Here is a 20,609-nt window from a genome sequence, read left to right as displayed (position 1 = left end):
GGTTGATTAGCATATTATAAGTCTTTTATTATTTTGATTTTTATTTTTTCATAAATATATATCAGTTTGTGGTATTTCATGATTTGAATTGTTCTATATTTGTCTATATCTTATCATATTTAATTTATAAACGTATCTTTATGTAATATATTATTTCAGTGTTCAAGCGGCTTTGAGTTTTATAAGACCGATTAAATTTAAGGTCATTATTATATAATACCTATAGTTTACGGTGGAACTGAAAAGATAAAAGGGGAAGAATTAAGGGTTGTTTGGAGGAATAGTAGGAATTAAGGTGTTGTTTTAAGTAAAAAATAAATTAAAGTGTGTTTATTTAAAAAAGTATTTGCAAAAGTTTTAGGGAAAAACGAATGTAAATGTTTAAGAAATAGAAAAAAAAAAATAATAATTATATTTAGGTGTTGTTTTTGTCTATAATTGTGTTGAGATATAAGAATTTATTCTATAGTGATTTTTTTTCCATAAAATTCTGATTTAAAAAACGCAAATTAGGTATGTTTGAATGCGATAAAATTCAAGAGAAATTATTGGTTTTCAATTAATAGATATTATGAATGCTTGATTCTTTTATATAGAAAAGCGTGTATGGAACGTGATTGATTCTTATTAGGATTTATTTAGCTATTTATCATTGTCTTTTTATAGTGAAAAATAACTGTGTTGTGATTCAATGGCCGATCAACATGAGATTGATCTTGATTCTGTTATAGAGCGGCTTTTGGAGGTTCGTGGAAGTCGTCCTGGTAGACAGGTTCAATTAGCTGAATGTGAAATTCGTTTTCTTTGTATTAAGGCACGAGAAATTTTTGTTAATCAACCAATCCTTTTAGAACTTGAAGCTCCTATGTAATTTATGCTCATATTTCATGTTTCTGTGCTTATTCTTTCCAGAAAAATATGTGGTGATATTCATGGTCAATATTATGATCTTTTGAGACTTTTCGAATATGGAGGATTTCCTCCTGAAGCAAATTATCTTTTCCTTGGAGATTATGTAGATCGTGGGAAACAGTCCCTAGAAACTATATGTCTTTTATTAGCGTATAAAATAAAATATCCGGAGAACTTTTTCATACTGAGAGGAAACCATGAATGTGCAAGTATTAATCGTATTTACGGATTTTATGATGAATGTAAATGATTTCTCAATTGCTTTTATTTTTATTTATTAATGTTACAGGCAAAAGAAGATATAATATAAAATTGTGGAAGACTTTTACTGATTGTTTCAATTGTCTTCCTATCGCTGCTATTATTGATGAAAAAATATTTACTATGCATGGTGGTCTTTCTCCTGATCTTACTTCTATGGAACAAATTCGAAGAGTAATGCGACCAACTGATGTTCCAGATACTGGTAATTATTAAATTATATATGGGTTGTTTTGATTTTATTCTAGGCCTTTTATGTGATCTTTTATGGTCCGATCCTGATAAGGATATAACGGGTTGGAGTGAAAATGATCGTGGTGTTTCATTTACATTTGGACCGGATGTTGTATCTCGTTTTCTTCAAAAACATGATATGGATCTCATATGCCGAGCACACCAAGTAGTTGAAGATGGTTATGAATTCTTTTCTAAACGTCAGCTTGTTACATTGTTTAGTGCACCTAATTATTGTGGAGAATTTGATAATGCTGGTGCTATGATGAGTGTGGATGAAAGTTTACTTTGTAGTTTTCAAGTATATAATATTTTAGTAATAAAGTATTTAGTGTTAACTTCATATAGATTCTTAAGCCGGCTGAAAAGAAACAGAAATATTTGTATGGAGGTATGGGAAGTGGACGTCCAGTGACACCTCCACGAAAACAGAAAAACAAGGGTGGGAAAGCTTAGATAGCATTATTTGTTATTTATATAGGATATCGGTTTATATATATATATATATATATATTGAGCGAAAGATTGACAACATGCAATTATATTTTCGAGTATGATTATATTTAGGATAAGGATAAAATAATTGGATGTTACTAAGAAAATGTGTTTCTTGGTGTCATCTAGCTTTGGAAAGAAAAGTAGACAGTTTCGTTTTGTAATTTTTTAAGATTTTAATTATTTTCTCTGTTATATTTGTTCTATCCAACTTCCATGTATTAAAAATATTATTAATTATTAATTTTTTTTGTTATTATTTTTATTTTGTGATTTGAAAAATGCGTTTCTTGTAGAGTATGTTCTTTCTATATATAGTATTTTATTGATATTAAGAACATATGTTGATATTTTTAATTTTATAACTTATTTTTTAGGGTTAGTTTTGAAAAGTCACTGAAGGAAATATTTAGCGATTGATAGTGAATTTGTTAAATATAAGTTATTTGGTTTTTAAACTGATTTTCTTATGGCACCAAAGGTATGGTATATTTTTTTTGATACTATTCCTAAAACTATTGGATTTTATCGTTTTTTTTTTTGATTTTTGAGTTGATAATTAATGTAGTTTGATCCTAATGAAATCAAAATTATCTATCTTAGAGGTGATTTTTTATTTTAGAAAGAAATAGTAAAAATCTAATGAAGTGCTTTTAAGTCGCTGGTGGAGAAGTGGGAGCATCATCTACACTTGCACCGAAAATTGGACCTCTCGGCCTTGTATAAGAAATAATTTTAAAGATATATTATCGCTAATTTGAATACAGTCTCCTAAAAAAGTAGGGGAAGATATTGCTAAAGCAACTGGCGGTTGGGTATGTGTCTTATGTTTTTTTATGTTTATTGTGATTATTGATTTTATTTAGAAAGGATTAAGGGTTACTGTTAAACTAACTATTCAAAATCGACAAGCACAAGTGGAAATTGTTCCATCCGCTTCTGCTCTTATTATTAAAGCATTAAGAGGTAATTCCTTTTTTTCTTATGTTATTTCTTATATTTTAGAACCTCCACGGGATCGTAAAAAAGAAAAGAATATTAAGTAGGCTTTTTCATCTATTTTTTTTCAGAGCATAGATCTTACTTTGAAGGCATTCCGGGAATATAACATTAGATGATGTTGTTAATATTGCACGTCAAATGCGGTTTAAGAGTTTAGCTAAGGAACTTAGTGGTACAGTTAAAGAGATTCTTGGAACCGCATATACTATTGGATGTCATGTAGACGGCAGAAATCCTAAAGAAATTATTGATGAAATTATTTCTGGTGATATTCAAAGTAGTTATTGTTTTAAAAAAATATTTCTAATATTTATGATATAGTTCCTCTTGAGTAGACTTTTAATCTTTTCTGTATATTATGATTAAATATTAGATTTTGCATCTTAATTTTTTTGCATGTTTTTTTTAATGTTTGCTAACACTCTAGGGTATCTTTTTTTATAGGATGCTCTAATTTAATTGCAAACAAAATCAATTTTTTGTTCTCATTTATTATTTCTGAAATAAAGTATATATTCAGAGGTTTATACAGGAGATACACATCTTTTTTTGTTATTTGTATTTTTATGTTCTTAAAATATTTAATTGTTAAATGAATATTTTTTAAAATTTTATGTTTTTTTCGATATCTTTAAATTTTATAGAAATTGTAAATGAATCTAATTCAAACATCAGCAAAACATCTTTCGTGTAGAAATAAGATCTATGGTTTTTTTTGTAGAAGATATGCCAAGGAAGCTTTAACAGATAAACTCCGATTGACATTTTTACTTCCTCATAGTATTCTTTATAAAGCTCAAGATGTGTAAGAATATAATTATAAATTTTGATTAACAAGAATAATAATACTTTTAGGTTCCAAGTAAATATACCAGCGACATCAGGAAGTATGGGTATTCTTGCGTTACATGTTCCTACGATTGAACAGCTTCATCCTGGTGTTGTTGAGGTTATTGAAGAAAATGGTGTATCTAACAAGTTTTTTGGTATTTCTTGTTTTTTCATTCGCTCCTATTGATTCTTTTATAGTTTCTGGAGGTTTTGCTACTATGCAACCGGGTTCTGATTTATTTATTAATGCTATCGAGGCATATCCATTAGATGATTTTAGTTTAGAGGTAAATATAATTTATGTTTTTGATTTAATAATTAATATCTTTTAGGCCGTAAATGAAAATCTCCAAAAGGCTCAGAAAGTTGCGTCTGGAAATGGAAGTGAGGAAGAAATTGCTGAGGCAAAAATTCAAATTGAAGTACTGGAAAACTTACAAACAAGTTTAAAATAAACTAAATACAGTATACGTAGATACTTTCTTATATTAATGTTATTAAAGTTAATGATTAGAAATAAATATCTTCTGGTAATACAAATATTTTATCCCCATTTTCCCTTATGCTTTCCCTGAATTTGTCTCGGCTAAGCGGTTTTCGCATATCTAAAATATTAATATAGTATTTTTAAAAGTATGCACCTGCCTAATGCGTCTTCATCATCGCCTTTGCTTCCATTATAGTATTTTATGACTCTGCGAAAAACAGAATATCCAAGGGATTTATACATACTAATTGCAGCAAGATTGCTATGTCGTACAAATAAATCTACAAAATATCCATTATACCTAAAAGTAGGTCATCTTTTTGTATCATTTTTTCAATTAAGTCTACATATTTTCACTTATATTTTCGAGCAGTTTTATAAGATCACGGGCAACACCAAGTCGACGATACTCTGATGCAACGGACAAGGCTGTAATATGACCATGCCATTGCTTTTTTATACCTTCTGTTTTTCCCATTACTGTTTAGTTTTTATTACATATATTTCTATGTAATGCTATTCATACCATAACCCATTAATTTTGTCTTCCCTTCAAATAATGATGTTTCTTGAACCAAAAATAAATTAGGCCATGTTGCCAGATATGAAAGATAAAAAGAAATATTATACTTTTGTTTCGTTAACAATATGTTAGTATTATAATAGCATTATATCTACTGTTTCTGTTAAAATATCAAGATTTCTAAGCTGGTTATCTTTCAGTTACAAAGAAAATAAAACAAATATACATATTATTAAACGAAAATATATCTGTTGCTTTAAAACGACGAAGTTCGCTCATTTTTTAGAATTAAGTGATTTTCTTTTTTGAGATTGGAGTCATCAGCTAATATTCAAAAACGTTACATTTCAATGAATTATGGGAGCTTTGATGAATTTAAAGAGTATTATTTGAAAAATTTGTTGATAATATCGTGACTGTTTTTTGATATATTGAGGGTGCTACGATATTAACGTTTGAAAAAATATTTTATTATAAAAAGTATGGCAAAATCAAAAAATCATGTAAGTTTTGATGTATTTAAAGATTGGTGGATTTAATTTGTTTTTCTTTAGACAAATCATAATCAAAATAAGAAAGCACATAGAAATGGTTAGTTTAGATAAAGAATTGTTGAGATAAATTAATATTGTATATAGGTATCCGTCGCCCAAAGATTGGATGCTTTTTGTCTTTGAAATATGTAGATCCAAAGGTGATCTTTTTATTTGTATTAGAGCTTATTTTAATTGTTTGAAGTTTCGATTAAATAGAAAATATGCTGTACGTGGGACTTGTAGGGCATTGAGAAAAAGTAAAATAAAGGCTTTTTAATATAATTCTTGGATGGAAGTTTACTTATATGTTATTATAAATTTATAACATTATGATATTTTTTTTTGTTTCTTCATTGGTGATAATTTTTTTTGAATCGAGATTTAATTTTTAGCACATGTTGTGTGTACGGCTATGGAACATACATTTTCCAGATTGCTGAAGGATATAGCTGTGCAAAAACGAGTCTCTTGTTCCACTATTCTTCATAAATACTGTTGTGTAGAATAGATAAATATTTTTTTCTCAAGAGTTACATTAAATTATGTTTTTTTTTATATTTATGTTTTATCTAAAATGTTTTACTTCAAATATGGTATTTTGTTAGTTTTTTGATGATTATGATGTTTAGAATTATTTTTAAAATATTGTATTAATTTTAATTTTTTAAGACTTTGTTGAAATATTAATTTATTGTATAGTTTTTTATAAAGTTTAAATGTTTTAAATGTTAAAAATATCTTGTAAGTTTAAATTATATTTCAAAAGAAAATAATTGTTTTTATTTGATATTTTTCTTTTTAAAAATTTATTTTCTTTTTCATTATTTTTTTGAGTTTTTTTTTGGATTGTTAAGAATTGTTAGTTTATATTTGAAATATTAATAGAAATCATAAATTTGTATATATATATATTACTTTTATAAAAGTTAAGATAATTTTTAGGGCTAGACTAAAGTTAATAAATTTATGATCTTTTAGTTATTATTGATAGTATTATGATATATTATTAGTATTTTAGAAAATATGTTAAAAGAAATCTATTAAAAATAGCATTGAACTTAAAAATATAAGTTTTAAAAATAGATATTTTTTTAATAATTTTTTATTATGTTTATATTATTATTTTGTACATTTCCATATAAGTTATATATGTTATTCTATTTTGATATTGTTACTTTTTTAATATTTTGTTAGATTGTTTTTTTTTAATAGTTTATTAATAATTTTGGATAATTTTTTAATGTTTATATTTATATTAATATTATATAAGAATACAATAATGTTTTATTTTCATTATTTTTAAATTTTATAATGGTTATAGACAATACAAAAATAGAAAATTATTTTGTATATTTTTATTTTTAGGTTTTTGATGTTTATTTGAAGGTTATTGTTTTTCGAAATTAATGATAATATTGCGATATTGTGGTAATTTTAAACATTTTATACATTTCAAATCTTATCATGCTTTTATTAATAATTTTAGAATAATAATTATAAAATTGCTTTGTTTTATAAATATTGAAATATTATATATATATATATAGCTAAATAAATGTGTTTTGTTAAAAGATTAAGGAATATTAGTTATATAAAGGAATTATTTATGAATTTTTAATTTTATAATTTTAATTTTTTAAATCCTTAAGTTTTATGAAATTTGAAAAATGTTTTAGAGATTCAATTATTTTTTATAATTGGAAATTCGATAATAGGAATAATAACTAGATTACATATAGATACTAAACATTATTATATTTTTTGTAATCTATTTATAGTATTAGTTAAATATTAAGTATAAATTAACTATAAAATAACCTTATATACCAATAGAATTATTTTTTACACAATAAATACCTAAAAATATACATTTAAATTATTTATGATATTTAAAACTTTGGTTTTTATAATATAATATTTGCCAAATTAATGCTAAGAGTAAATTATTGGCTACCGGTAACAGCCAACCTAAAATTAGTTAATTAGTATAGTATATTAATTTGATATTAATAGATTAACTTTTTAAGATGATCCATGAATGTCTATGTTTATGTTAATATAATTTAAAAAAAAAGTTATTAATATACTTGAAGTGAAACGTCGTCTGTAAAAACGGCTTGTGCTGATGGTGCACCATAACTGCTAGTTGCATGAGTTGCTGATGGATTAATTCTTGATAATAAAAATCGAGCTTGGCTTCCTCCTTGATCACAGACAACTTTTAAAGTCAGAAAATGGAAAAAAAATTATAAATATATACTATATCTTGGTATTGGAAATCTTTCAACTAGAAGTTCCTAAGTAAAATAAGTTAATGTCCAAAAAGATTAGCATAATACTGCAATTTCATGGCGAGGAGACTCTAGCAATTCTTTGAAATTTTGATATCCTTCTTTGTCTTGATATCCTGTCTTTCTCCATGATGCGATTATTTCTCCGTGCCAAATCAAAACATGAAAATATGTATCAAGAAGTAAGATAACATCAGGTTTAATAGAAATAGAGTCAAGTAATACAGGTTGTGGTTCTTGATCAAAAGAAAACGATATTAAAGTAGGTTGTATCATGATTAATGAATTATTCACATCTTCATGATTCAAGACATGACGATAAAAAGCTGTTTCATCCGGAGAATTATTAAACACTTGCAAAAACTGGCTTCGTCGAAGATGGAACATAAATTGAGGATAAAGACTAAAATTTGGTGAAAGACGAAAAGATGAAGGATCATCTTTTCTATAATCTGCAAATTTCTGACAAAGGCGAATAAGCATCCTATCTGTCCATCTAAGGACATCAGGCCCATCATCTATTTCTGCTTTATATACTGCTATCCGTGCCATGATAACAGCTGCAGTTTCCTGGTCAAATGATTGAGGTATAAGTGGACTACTGCTGTCTGCAAAAGAGCGAGCAGCTGTTGTTACACGAAGTCTAAATGTTCCTGATGAATGTTGATAATGAGTAACAAATTGAATGAGTCCTCTTTGACTCATTTGAGCTTGTTGTTTGTCTTGATCAGATATTTCAAAATATGCTGCATAAGCTGATTTGGGTAAAATTCCACACATTTTCCAGGAACATGTATTTCCAATACCTATTTCTGCTTCTCCAATAGATGGAGATTTTTTATTAAGTGAAACTGCATGGCCAATTAATCCAGATATTTTTAATTCTTTTGTAGTCTATGAAAAATAAGAAATAAATGAAATGTGTTAATAAACAATACCAGTATTTCCATGGAGGCATTAAAAGCCATTTGTAAAGATCCTTGGGAATCTGTATTGAAAACTCTCTGAAAACTTTGCTTAAAAATAGATGAAGAGAATGCATCAGATAGAATCATATGTCCTCCTGTAAAATTTGACAAAGATTTCATTTCTAACATTCCAATTTGATCAAGACATCCAGCAAAAATATCTATAATATGTCCATTTGTCGATGCTTTTTTGGCAAGATTTTCATAAAACTAAAGATATTAAAAATTTAATAATTAATAGACTATTCACTTTAGTCGCTTTTTTGTAATATTTTATATTATCTCTTTCTATATCATGGTGTGATCTAATTGATTCGCGCAATTCTGTACCAACTACCATTCCTGGGCCTTGTGTACTTGGTCCTCCTGAAAATAACATAATACGTGCTCCTGTATTTGGAAACGCATTCTACATTAAATAAGATATGTTTAAGATATTATGTTCATACCTCCATCAAACTTACAGCGATACTTATAGCAACGCCTGTGCATCTTTGTGGGCGCTTATCGTTTGCCACAGGCCATGGATCTTGTTGTAATGATTCGAGTATATTAGTTAATCGAAATTCGCAAATATTAACTGGTAATAAGAATCTTATATATTATGAAAAAAAATCATAAATAGTTATAATCATACCTGGCTGCCGCTCCATAATTAGATTGAGTTCTTCGTAGGCTAGGTTGTTGGGGTCGCAAAGAAGTACCCATCAATCCTAATAATTCTTGAACTTGTTTTGTAGTATAATCTTTTGTTCCTTGAAATACATAATATTTTGTACATTCAGAATAGCCAAGTTCATAAACATTAGTCTATAATTAATATTAATTTAGTTAGCATTTTTAATGGTATACAAACCATAGTTCCATATGTAATTAATCCAATTAAAGAATCGTGAGGAACTAGGCTAAAGCTTACAATGAGTGCGTCTTTTAGAGCTTGTAAATTGTCTTCTTCAAGACATGTATCAACAACAAATAAAAATATTGGAGGTGTTTGAGATGGGCGTGATAAAATATACTCTATAGTTGTATATTTTGGCAATAGTTCCATAGGTAAGTTTTGAGGAGAAATATCCTTATACATAGGAGGGAGTTGGTTTCGAGTTAAACAAAATGGACCTATATATATAATTGTTAATATTATATTTTTAGTCCTTAAAAAATTACAGATCCAAATTCTCCCACGCATATCAACTTGACTACATTACATAATATTAGTATTTTTTAAGGAATAAAGAAATTATTAACCAATATGGATTTAAAATTGCTCGACATGGTGCTTTACAAGATACTGGTTCATATTGCACTGGTGGCAATTCAGGACGTTCAATTAATGGCATATATAATGCGGCAATGGGAACCACCATCTTTGAGTTTTCTAAACGGGTTGATGGGAAAACATTCCATGAAAAACTTAAATGTTAAAATTAATTGTATTTTAAAATTTAAAAAATTTATTTACCGAATCCCTTCTGTTTCCTCGATATCATCATAATTCATAGTATGTGTTTCCATATCTTCTATATGGAACAATAAATTTATAAACGTTTTTATTTCGAAAACTTTAATCGTCATATTCTAATGTTTAACGTTTATTTTAAATGCAGGAGGGCAAAACCCTAGTATAAATAATTTAACAAAAAACTATTTAGAAATATTATAAAATTTATTTTTAAATAAAAAACAATATTTTTAAAAATAAGCATTTTATATAGTCTTGCAGATATATTTTCAATTGTATTATTCACTATAATCTTGCAACTAATAGAAGTTAGATATTGAAAAAAAATTAAATAAAATAAAACATTTAATGTTAAAGACCTAGAGCTATTGGAAGTATGTTCTCTATAAATCCCGACTAGTGCTTCTGATTGATGAAAAAGAGCGTTTTTTAAACTAATAACAATAAATTGAAATCCGTTGCCAGCATGCTGGCGTATATAATTTGCAATTTTAGTTACATTTGTATTGTCTAATGCTGCATCAATCTCATCTAAAACAAAAAACGGAGATGGATGATAGGAATGGATTGCAAATAGCAATGCTAATGCTGCTATAGTCTTTTCCCCTCCGGATAATTGCTCCATATCTCTAAATCGTTTCATTGGAGGCATTGCATGATATTTAACGCCATTTAAGTAAGGTTCCTTTATTGCATTAATTTTGTTCTATTTTTAATAATATGATTACCTCAGTATCCTCTAAGCTTAGATATGCTGTTCCACCTAAGGGAAACGATTTACTTTTAGTCAGATCTTTATATATTTGATCTATTTGTTCTGATATATGCGTATATGCTTTATGAAATAAAGCATATCTATTTTGTCAGATTTATTTTATCTTATTTTAAAAGACTACCTTTTTTGTTTTATTGCATTAAAATTGTCTCTTGCTTGTTTAGTTTCTTTACGTGCTTTATCAAAATATTTTTCAGTATCATGCAGTTTATTTTCTACACCCTCTAGGCGTTCAATAGCTTTCATATTTGGGGCAATTTTTTCTATTTCTGATGTTAAATCGGATATTTTTTCGGATAAGAGATTTTCCATATCTATAGATCCATCTTCTTTAAGATTTTTATCTAACAAGCTATAGTCAACTTCAATTTTCCAATCACATATTTTAGTTTTTATTCTATTTGTTTCCTCATTTTCAGTATTTATATGATTTTGCATTATCGATTCATCTATTGGGATATCATTAAGGCTTCCTGAAATAAGAGGAATGTTAATTTCTTCAAGCTTACAGCGCTTGAAAATTGTATATCGTTCAAATGATATTCTTTCGATTTCTGATTCAATTTCGGAATTTATCTTAGAAAGAGAATCAATTTGTTTTGTCCATTTGTTAATTTTCTGGTGGAGTTCATTTGCAATTTGTGTCTTTTCGCTATGTTCTTTCTTCTTAATTGTATGAATTTCTCGTTTTTGTGCTAATTGAGCTTTTAAAATGTCTATGGTTTCTTGAGTTTCTTTTTTTTCTTCTTCAAGCTGCAATATTAATGATGAATCTCTAGTTATAAACATTTGCAGCTTCTTAATTCTTTCAGAAGTTTCATTAAATTTTTGTTTTTCAAAAGTTAGTCTATAAAAACTTAGAATTAATGAAATCATTCTTATAATATAATTTACTGATTGTTTAATTTTGATTCCTGGGTTAGAAATTTCATTCTTTTTTCTGCTGCTTCCTGAGTCCATGTTTCATGTTTATTTTCATATTGTCTTATATTCTTTATTTTTATTTTTGAACAGAAGTCCTGAAAAATTTTATCTTCTATATTGTTTATTTCACTTTGAAGTTTTGATATTTTTTTTGCATGTTGAACAAGTAAATTTTGATCCTTTTCAAGTTTTTGTGATATTTCTTCTGATTGTTTTTTTATGTGTTCTATCTCTTCTTTTTTTCCATTAAGATTTCTTTGTATCATGTTCTATAATAATTAATGACAGAAAAAGAGCTAAATATAATACTAAATCTTCTCTAGAAAATTGAAGTTGTGGTTCTAATCCTGAAATGTTAGAGCTTGCAACTTCTTCTGTCATATCTTTTCTTTTATCTTTTTGTATATCTTGAAGTTGACTTATAAGATTATCACGGAGTTGTTTAAGAGCTAAGAGTAATAAATTTATCTTCATATTAAATATGCGTAATTACAAACCTTCTATTTCTTGCTCATCCCATCTATTATATTCTTGTTTAAAATTGTGATTCTGTCCTCCTGTTATAAGCCCAGCTTTATGAAGGACTGTACCATCGAGTGTCACAACTAAAAAAAATTATGGCTATAATCTATTAAGGTAGATAAATATACTTTTGGTTTCTATATTTTTATTGTAGCGAATACTTTTAGCAATATTAAAATCATCACATATTAATGCATTTCCTGTTGCGAATTGTATAGCTCTTTCAATAGATGATTCATAACTAATAACATCGACTGCTAAACGTGCTTGAGGATGAATATTACGTAATTTCTGATCAATAGATTTAATTTGACAGGTATCTAAAGGTATGAATGTTAATATCCCTAATCTTTGATCACGAAGATATTCGATACACTCCTTGGCAATTTTTTGATTATTAACAACAATTGAATTTATATTCTTCCCACAAACAGTAGCTATAGCAATCTCATATTTTCTTTGAGTAGGTCGATATAAGTCTATGATACGTCCACGAACTCCCGGAAATATTCTTTTTAATGTATTAATAATATCTTTTGTTTTCAATTCACGTTCTGATTCTCGTTTATCTGCATTAATTTGAAGTAATTTATTAAGGCATTCTTGCAATTTTTCATTAAGTTCTATTTCTTGTTGTGCTATCCGAATACGAGATGATCGGATGACTTCTAAATTATTTCTTTCTTTATCTAAATCTTGAATTAATTGGTTTACTTTTGAAGTAACCTAACAATATAAAACATTATTTTAAAAATGCATTTTAATACTTCAGATTTTTGTATAGATAATAAATAAACTTCTTCTTCAAGGATGTCTTTTTGTCGTTTTAATTGATTATAATTTTCTTGAAGAACATTGGCAGATTCAGAATCAACTTTGTGTTGACGATGCAAATTTTCTAATTCCTGTTTTTGAATAGACATTTTGCTATTTACTTCATCTTTTAGTTTTTTATATTCTTCAAAATCAGCATCACTAAAAATAACACCTTTTTGTTTTGCCAATTTTGTTTGTTCTTCTTCAAATCTTTGAAAAGCTTTCTTTACAATAGATAAGTCTTTTTCAAAAGATAGAAGATGATTTGATTGTCTGGATTTATCTCTTTCTATTTCGTTGATTCTAGAATTACATTTACTGATACTTATATTGGCACTATCTATTTTTTCCTTAGCCGCAATAAGAATTGGTAATTGTTCTTCTAATGCTTTTTCTTTTTCTTTAATAGATTTCTCTTGTTTTAAAATCTCTTTCGTTATCTTAGCTTGAATTTTTTTAGTCTCGTTTAAATTTTCTTGATATTTTTTTTTTTCTATATCTAGTTCTTTAGATTTAGAAATATTGTGAGAAATAATTTCCTTGTTATTGTTTATTTTGCACTCTAGATGAAATAATTTCCATGTTAGATGCAGTGTAATTGCATTGTCCTATAAAAAATAAATCCATTTTTACAATTAATAAGATTATACTCTTTGGTCTAATTTTGTTGCGTAGTTTTCAGCTTCTGCTTTTTGTTCTTTATACTGTTTGATTTCTGCATTAATTCCCCGTTTTCTATGAAAGGCATAAGTAGAATTATCTATAGCCCTCTCTTGTTCTATTTTAAGTCTTTCATATTCACATTTATATTCCAATGATCTAAAGATTTTGAATACATATTATATATACATCAGATATCTAATTATACCCACTTATTTGTTCTATAAGTCTAGTTAAATCTTTTGGAGACTGGGATGCAATTGTCTCTACGTCACCCTTATTTATTATTCTTTATGATAAAGAGAAATGTATTGCTTATACCTGGAATACTAAAAAGTTTTTTGCTTTAATAAGAATGTTATGTCCTTCAAGTGCTTTGTTATAAGTAGCAGCCGTAACTATTTTGTTATTGATTATATATTCTGTTGTTCCAGATGATGATATTCTGATTATAGTAAATTAAAAAAGAATGCATATTTAGAGAACCTACGTTCTTTTATATTGTATATGATTTCCGCTATCATCTTCATACACAAGCATTACCCACGCGTCTTTTATTCTATTTTCTAAGTTCTTATGTGAATTTTCTTTATTTGGTGCCAGTTGTTCATGATAAATAAGATCCGTGAAATGAGATGAGCGCAATTGAGACGATTTAAGACCTAAAACAAATGATATAGCATCCATTAAATTTGATTTTCCTATATGTTCATTAAATGAATGAGGAGTAGTCTTTTTTATTACTTTCCTGAGCCATTTGGTCCTATAATAGATGTAAAATCATAAAATGGACCTATCGTCTGATGTCCTTTATATGATTTAAAATTTTGTAATTCAAGTTGTATTAATTTTCCCATGATAAATATGTATAGTTATTGTAAATGAAATCTATATCTTTGTATTTTATTATTAGTTTTTATAGTAATATTTGTATATATTTTTATAATTAATATAGGAGTATTTTTGGACGCGAGTCGTTAATTTTTTAAAATATTAGCTTTTTAAAGTGAAATGATTTGGAACTGTATTTATCAATAATTAATGAAGAAAATTGAAGATGATTTTAGATGAAAATGAAGAGATGGAATTAGGGATTGATGATGTTGAAATGGATCATGAGGGAGAAAATGAATGTAAAGAATTAGATATATCTTTGGATGAACCTAGAAATGTTACAAAGGTATTACTGAATTTATTTTCAATGAGTATATGAATTTTTTAAATTAGAATAAAAACGGTGTGGCGTATAACTTTAAAGAACTAGGCATACAAAAAAATGGTGAGTTATTTTTCTGAAGTAATATGTTTATTAAAAAATATTAGAATTTTTAAATGAAGTGAGACCTGAAGCTTTGTATTTAAAAGGAGTGGATCAAATGTCTACAGATGATGTAAAAAAGTATTGTATTACTTATTATCCAACCGTTTCTCCTTCGATTGAATGGATTGATGATTCATCATGTATTTTAATCTATTTTATATTAAATTTGCTAACTTTAAATGTAGGTAATTTAGTATATTCTGACGCTTCAACTGCATTATCTGTGCTTTCTAGTATTTCTTGTTTTAAAGTTGATACATTATATACTAGTTCTCTTGTACCGGCAAAAACGTGTTTAAAATATAATAATGCTCAATTATTCATAAGACATTCTAGCACTTCTGATAAAAAGACTCCTGGTGCAAGAGAAAGAAGTAGATGGTACCTTTTTCATCCACATCCTAGTGAGAAAAGATATATATCGTAAGTATATAAAAATTTTGGCTAATTGTATTAAGTTCTACAGATATCGTCGTAAACAGAATACTTCTCGAAGATTTAGCCCATATAAATATTCAAGAGATCAATCTAATTTAGAAGTCAATTTTTTATCTAAAAAAGATAGACCAGTATTATCATCAACGTTGCATGACTCTTCATTTCTTCATTCAGATTGTGATCGTCAGACGTCTGAAAATTCTTTATCGTTGACCAGCACTTCCTTAAAAAGTAATATTGAATTGTTTCCTGAAAAATTGGCAAATTTAACCTCTAATGAGTTATTTCCTAAGAAATTAATGAAATTAAATCATAGAAAAATTTCTTCTGAAGAATCAAATGAAGTTTCTCATAAAGAACTTTTTCCCGAAAAGTTGAATTTTCAAAGACATGTTAGCTATTTTTCTTCAAATAATACTACAATAGAGAAAACTCCTTTTATTTTGAATATAAAGGGTTCTTCAAAACGCAGAAATAAAGCAACAGATATGTTTTAAACTTCTATCTAAATTGAATTTTCATATAAATATCGACACGTTTTAAATTATATTATTAATAAATTATTAATTTTATATTTTATGATTTCTTTGGTAAGTTTTTTTGGATAAGAATTATATAGAGAAGTGTTGATTTTTTGTTAACGTATTGCATATGTATGTATCTATGCACATTAAATATGTTATTTTTGGATAGGTTATACGTGATATTGAGATCACATATTAAAATTTGAAAATGTTGAGCAATTGGTTTTAGAAATATAAGATTGAAAATCTATTTTTTAAATCTTAGAATAATTATGAAATCGATAGATTTAAATTTTAAAATATAATTATTTAAACTTGCTAATTTAAATATATATTTTTTATGTTTATATTATTAAAAGTTTAATTTTATATACATTTATGTTTATAAAGTATAATATTAACTTTAGAATTTATTTTTAAGGCTAATTGAGTCTGCGATTTTTATAATTACTAGAAAAAATAGTATTGAATACAAATTTAAGTATTGTTTATATATATATATATTCGTAATGTCTAAAGATACATTTAATGGATATATAATTCATAATACTTTTGTAGAAATATATATATTAAATTTTTTATATGTCATCAGCATTAAGAAGATTGCCCAACATTTCCATATAATAATCGGGCATAATATTTGATGTGTTTTTTAATATAACATCTTCTTTGCTTATTCCCTATATATAATTCAGAAACAATATGATAATATGAATATATTAATACTGTAAGTACTAAACAACTTTTAATACCTGAATTCTTCGCAAATAATATATCTGTGTCAATTCTATCTCCAATAAAACATGTTCTAGATTTATTAAACTTAAATTTAGATTCTATCGCTTGAAGCATTTCTGGATTCGGTTTTCCTAGAAATATTGCCTTTCTTCCTGATGAATTTAAGAGAGGAGCTGAGCATGATCCTGTTCCTGGAAATAATCCTCCAGAAGCAGGATATGTAGAATCAGAGTTAGTTATAAGAAATAATACTTTTTCGTTTTCAAGATATCTAAGAGCTCTAGAATATTTTAGATAATTTATATGTAGATCAAGACCACATAAAACTGCCCCTACTGATGGATCTAATTTGAGATTTTCGAAATCTTCTGTTTTTATATCTCTTCTTTCAGAAGGATCCTTTATATTGTAAATATATTATAAAAAATAAAATATAGTAAATATATTTTACAGTTCCTCCTATATATTCTATTCCCTGTCTATTTAATTCCTTCTCAAGACCTTCCCCTCCAATAATGTAAATTTTTTTCTCCTTGGGAAATTTGATAACATTTTTTAAATAAAGAGCTGCAGAATATGATGAATTAAATATTTCATCCTAGATAATTTCTTTTTAAGTATTGCTTAGTTAAATGTTTATAATTACTAATTTTACGTCAAGTCCTAATTCCATAAATTTTTTTTGATATTCCTCTCTTGGTTTTAATGAATTATTTGTGACAAATGCAATACTTTTTCCTATTTTAATAATTAATACATTTCTTTAATATTAAAATAGTTTTGCCTTTTAATCGTATAAAGTTTAATGTTTGTTGAACATTTGGCAATAACTCTGTACCTTTCCATAAAACACCTAGAAATTCATTAAAAGTAATATGTTAAATGTTAAATGTATACCATCACAATCGAAAAGAAATGTATCAAATTTAGAAAGAAAATTTCTGTAATCAGATTTAGTTATAAGATGTTTTGCAGACATTTAAAATATTTCATAAGAAATTCAATATTACGAATGTTTAGAAAGAAATTATTTCAGTTGAAATTGTTTTATTTAGGTTATTTACAAAAATTAGATTAGAAAGAGTAATTTATGAAAAATATTTAAATTGAGCAAGACTAGTAAATGTAGATGAGCAAAAGTATTATATATGTTTTTTAATCTTAGATAAAAATTTAATGAAATTATAGTCTTATATGTTTTGGGAGATTTTGCTTTATTTTCGAGAACCAAAATCTGGTGGAGGTAGTTGGTTTTTTTCTTTTTTTACTTTAAACTCTGCAAGAATAGAAATATGACTATATGAAAAAATTATTTATTAATTTAGTTAAATTGCTACTTACTCGCTTGGAAAATGTGCGTTTGGAAATCCAACTACTCCATCTAAATATTGTTTATCGACTTCTTGAAGAAGTCCTGTAACTTCAAGAGAATTTGTTGTATGCCAAATGTAGTCTATTACGCCGGAAAATCCAGGAGTGTAGTTCGTAAATGGGAGTTCGCCTATAATATTGTAGGAGCTTTTTAATTGAAAAGAATGTGATCTTCCATCTGTAGTATATGTACCATACTTACTATCCATAAAATCACTATGATTTTCAAGAATATGACCTCGAGAAAGAAAATCATATACTCCACTACCAGGAATTGAATTAAAATCTCCACAAATAATTAATGGTATTTTAGTTCCTGATGAATATGTAGGACGATTTTCATTCCAGTTAAAATCGAAAGTATCATCTAATATTTTGGATGGTCTTTTGCGAACTGGTATTTTTGCATAGTTTTCAGCCATTTCCGTAAGCTCATCCATAAGCATTGTTGCTTGTATAACTTTAACATCTCGAAATTTTGGATCCCAATAAAAATGTGTATTTGCAATTATTAGACGATAACCTGCATTTCGGTGCTCAAGTAATGATACAACACAAATATTATCTTTGGTCATAACACGATTATACATATCATGAGTAAGTTTATGTCCATCTCGACGTAAAGGTGCTTGGTTAAATTCGATTAATTGCTTTTCTAATAAATCGAATCTAAGATTATTAGTTTTCGGTAAAAAAAAATGTAAAAAATATACATGTTTGTTTTGAAAAAGGTAGCACAACCATCAACTATTCTACGTTCTGCTTCATTCATAGTTTTTGCACGTGATTTAGGCCAAAATATTCCTTTATAACCTTTAATAGAGAGCTTAGGAGAAAAATATTCTTCAAAATTATCAACATCTACTTCCTAGTAATGATTTAGAGATGTTAAATATAACAGAATATAAATACTTGAAGACAAACTATATCTGCGTTGTATGATAATACTTCATGTAATATAAGTTCTTTGCGATAATCCCATGATAATGCCCAAGATGGCGTGTATCCATACATTATAACAGTTGCACATCTATCACATAATATATTGTAGTTAAATACAGTAAAAGTTTCATTTTCGAGAGACGAGTTTTCCGATTTTTTTCCTGGAAATGTGATCCATTCTCTTTCTGGAGGAGGAAGAGGAACTAATAACTATTAAATACATATATATATATATGTATATATCAAGATATAAACCTGGACAACTATCCCTTAAATAATAAATTAAAGACTTGGTACCATCTTTTGCCAATAAACTTTTAAAAGCATCAGGTAATGGATTCCCTTCTAGTCCAAGAGTCTCAAGTTGATAAAGAGTACCAAATTCCGGTGGTATATTAGTTATTTGGTTGTCAAAAAATAAAAGCTCTTTGAGGTTTGTAAGCATGCCAATTTCTGGCGGTAAGTTAGTCAAATTATTTCCAGAAACATCTAGCTGAGTAAGAAGTCTAAGACGCCCAATGTCAGAGGGAATTCTGAGTAGTTTATTGTGATTAATGTAAAGAGAAGTTAGAAACGTATAACGAAATAATTCCTGACTAATGTTACGTAGCCCCATTCCACCCATATCCAAATTAGTCCAATCCTGTCTTTTTATTTTCCCCCCATTGTCTCTTTGAACATCTTGTTTTTCCACTGGAGGGCCATCTTTCCTATGTATCCCATCTGCAGATGCTTTGTTAAGATTATTTGTATCTGTAATTCCGGAATTTGAAGATACGTTATGAGTAGTTGTTGCTGCCGTTCTAGCATGATGATGAGGTGAGCTTGATTGTCTAGATATTTTTGCATAAGATAATTGTTGTTGCCAATGTGGACTGTTTGCAGATGATGCATCGAAAGTAAGAGAATTATTGTTATTACTAATATTAATAGGATTCCTCGAAGTAAAGGTATGCTGGCTGTTCAAACCATTTGCAGAGTTTAAGTGCTCCTGTGTCTGTTGGAATTTTGAAATATTTATTTGACTGGAATAACGTTGAGTAGAACTGTATAAATCATGATGAGCAGAATTAGTGAGATTATATGATAAATTAGATGTATGTGAAGGAGTTGAGGGATAACTTTGTGAAGATATATCATTTTTCGAAGGTGATTCATGAGTATGTCTAGGTTGGAAAAGTCGTTGAGGTAATGAGCTATATTGTTGGTAGTTGTTAATCACATTTGATCCATTATCAGCCATGATAATGTTTAAATCTAGTTATAATGATATGTATTTCAAAACTGTTTCTTGGATGTTTCCTTGTATAATAAAGCTAGATCGGAGGTCTTGGCATATGGATAAGTTTTTTTAAATTTTTTGATAGCTGTAAAACAATTATTTTGAAACAAAAGGATTAACTGATAGGGGTATTTTCAGATTTTCTTTTTATCCTAGGTAGTCCGGTATATGAAATATACAAATTACTTTAAAATATCCTTTTTTAGTGTTTTTTTTGCTAATTATTTGATGTGTTCTCGTTTTCTAGGTTTTTATTTTTAGATATAACCCTAACTCTAAATTAAATGTATTTTA

The 20,609-nt window shown here is 27.1% G+C and overlaps 10 protein-coding genes across 10 annotated transcripts; 5 read left to right on the top strand and 5 right to left on the bottom strand.

Moving 5' to 3' along the window:
• Window positions 1–255: 255 nt before the first annotated feature.
• On the top strand, window positions 256–1,975 carry PNEG_03301 (serine/threonine-protein phosphatase PP1). The gene is made up of 7 exons (XM_007877185.1): window positions 256–373; window positions 420–513; window positions 632–867; window positions 913–1,154; window positions 1,202–1,378; window positions 1,422–1,708; window positions 1,756–1,975. Exons 3-7 carry the CDS (start codon window positions 692–694, stop codon window positions 1,861–1,863), a joined length of 990 nt encoding a protein of 329 aa, XP_007875376.1. The 5' UTR covers window positions 256–373; window positions 420–513; window positions 632–691; the 3' UTR covers window positions 1,864–1,975.
• Window positions 1,976–2,371: 396 nt separating this feature from the next.
• On the top strand, window positions 2,372–3,239 carry PNEG_03300 (60S ribosomal protein L12; the record flags this gene model as incomplete). Its single annotated transcript, XM_007877184.1, has 8 exons — window positions 2,372–2,383; window positions 2,471–2,507; window positions 2,561–2,622; window positions 2,670–2,717; window positions 2,769–2,868; window positions 2,908–2,944; window positions 2,994–3,181; window positions 3,226–3,239. The coding sequence occupies 8 exons, from the start codon at window positions 2,372–2,374 to the stop codon at window positions 3,237–3,239; spliced, it is 498 nt and encodes a 165-aa protein (XP_007875375.1).
• Window positions 3,240–3,557: 318 nt separating this feature from the next.
• On the top strand, window positions 3,558–5,012 carry PNEG_03299 (hypothetical protein; the record flags this gene model as incomplete). The annotated part of the gene is made up of 4 exons (XM_007877183.1): window positions 3,558–3,709; window positions 3,760–3,890; window positions 3,934–4,022; window positions 4,068–5,012. The coding sequence occupies 4 exons, from the start codon at window positions 3,558–3,560 to the stop codon at window positions 4,188–4,190; spliced, it is 495 nt and encodes a 164-aa protein (XP_007875374.1). The 3' UTR covers window positions 4,191–5,012.
• Window positions 4,246–5,024, bottom strand: PNEG_03298 (hypothetical protein; the record flags this gene model as incomplete). Its single annotated transcript, XM_007877182.1, has 6 exons — window positions 4,246–4,340; window positions 4,381–4,523; window positions 4,570–4,702; window positions 4,749–4,851; window positions 4,901–4,925; window positions 4,972–5,024. The coding sequence occupies 6 exons, from the start codon at window positions 5,022–5,024 to the stop codon at window positions 4,246–4,248; spliced, it is 552 nt and encodes a 183-aa protein (XP_007875373.1).
• A 203-nt stretch (window positions 5,025–5,227) lies between these two features.
• PNEG_03297 (hypothetical protein) lies at window positions 5,228–5,789 on the top strand (the record flags this gene model as incomplete). Its single annotated transcript, XM_007877181.1, has 5 exons — window positions 5,228–5,248; window positions 5,300–5,336; window positions 5,384–5,439; window positions 5,484–5,538; window positions 5,674–5,789. 5 exons carry the CDS (start codon window positions 5,228–5,230, stop codon window positions 5,787–5,789), a joined length of 285 nt encoding a protein of 94 aa, XP_007875372.1.
• A 1,391-nt stretch (window positions 5,790–7,180) lies between these two features.
• Window positions 7,181–10,081, bottom strand: PNEG_03296 (hypothetical protein). The gene is made up of 13 exons (XM_007877180.1): window positions 10,003–10,081; window positions 9,789–9,953; window positions 9,708–9,739; window positions 9,397–9,659; window positions 9,178–9,350; window positions 8,990–9,134; window positions 8,791–8,949; window positions 8,511–8,750; window positions 7,621–8,466; window positions 7,542–7,578; window positions 7,369–7,499; window positions 7,301–7,323; window positions 7,181–7,249 (listed from the first exon to the last, which is right to left on the bottom strand). The coding sequence occupies exons 1-13, from the start codon at window positions 10,053–10,055 to the stop codon at window positions 7,225–7,227; spliced, it is 2,292 nt and encodes a 763-aa protein (XP_007875371.1). The 5' UTR covers window positions 10,056–10,081; the 3' UTR covers window positions 7,181–7,224.
• A 174-nt stretch (window positions 10,082–10,255) lies between these two features.
• PNEG_03295 (hypothetical protein) lies at window positions 10,256–14,386 on the bottom strand (the record flags this gene model as incomplete). Its single annotated transcript, XM_007877179.1, has 13 exons — window positions 10,256–10,301; window positions 10,346–10,687; window positions 10,731–10,857; window positions 10,899–11,624; window positions 11,672–11,970; window positions 12,011–12,150; window positions 12,199–12,306; window positions 12,352–12,949; window positions 12,991–13,647; window positions 13,690–13,858; window positions 13,908–13,975; window positions 14,021–14,144; window positions 14,190–14,386. The coding sequence occupies 13 exons, from the start codon at window positions 14,384–14,386 to the stop codon at window positions 10,281–10,283; spliced, it is 3,576 nt and encodes a 1,191-aa protein (XP_007875370.1). The 3' UTR covers window positions 10,256–10,280.
• Window positions 14,387–14,714: 328 nt separating this feature from the next.
• Window positions 14,715–15,955, top strand: PNEG_03294 (hypothetical protein; the record flags this gene model as incomplete). Its single annotated transcript, XM_007877178.1, has 5 exons — window positions 14,715–14,879; window positions 14,927–14,978; window positions 15,023–15,160; window positions 15,206–15,443; window positions 15,487–15,955. The coding sequence occupies exons 1-5, from the start codon at window positions 14,757–14,759 to the stop codon at window positions 15,953–15,955; spliced, it is 1,020 nt and encodes a 339-aa protein (XP_007875369.1). The 5' UTR covers window positions 14,715–14,756.
• A 605-nt stretch (window positions 15,956–16,560) lies between these two features.
• PNEG_03293 (hypothetical protein) lies at window positions 16,561–17,699 on the bottom strand (the record flags this gene model as incomplete). The annotated part of the gene is made up of 6 exons (XM_007877177.1): window positions 16,561–16,662; window positions 16,709–17,119; window positions 17,172–17,318; window positions 17,367–17,458; window positions 17,505–17,573; window positions 17,618–17,699. The coding sequence occupies 6 exons, from the start codon at window positions 17,697–17,699 to the stop codon at window positions 16,561–16,563; spliced, it is 903 nt and encodes a 300-aa protein (XP_007875368.1).
• A 235-nt stretch (window positions 17,700–17,934) lies between these two features.
• Window positions 17,935–20,292, bottom strand: PNEG_03292 (hypothetical protein; the record flags this gene model as incomplete). The annotated part of the gene is made up of 5 exons (XM_007877176.1): window positions 19,289–20,292; window positions 19,004–19,236; window positions 18,805–18,959; window positions 18,062–18,760; window positions 17,935–18,016 (listed from the first exon to the last, which is right to left on the bottom strand). Exons 1-5 carry the CDS (start codon window positions 20,274–20,276, stop codon window positions 17,935–17,937), a joined length of 2,157 nt encoding a protein of 718 aa, XP_007875367.1. The 5' UTR covers window positions 20,277–20,292.
• Between the last annotated feature and the right edge of the window lie 317 nt (window positions 20,293–20,609).

This window comes from Pneumocystis murina, assembly GCF_000349005.2.
Source record: "Pneumocystis murina B123 chromosome Unknown supercont1.10, whole genome shotgun sequence".
Lineage (NCBI taxonomy): Eukaryota > Fungi > Ascomycota > Pneumocystomycetes > Pneumocystales > Pneumocystaceae > Pneumocystis > Pneumocystis murina.
This window is presented reverse-complemented; position numbering and strand designations above follow the sequence as displayed.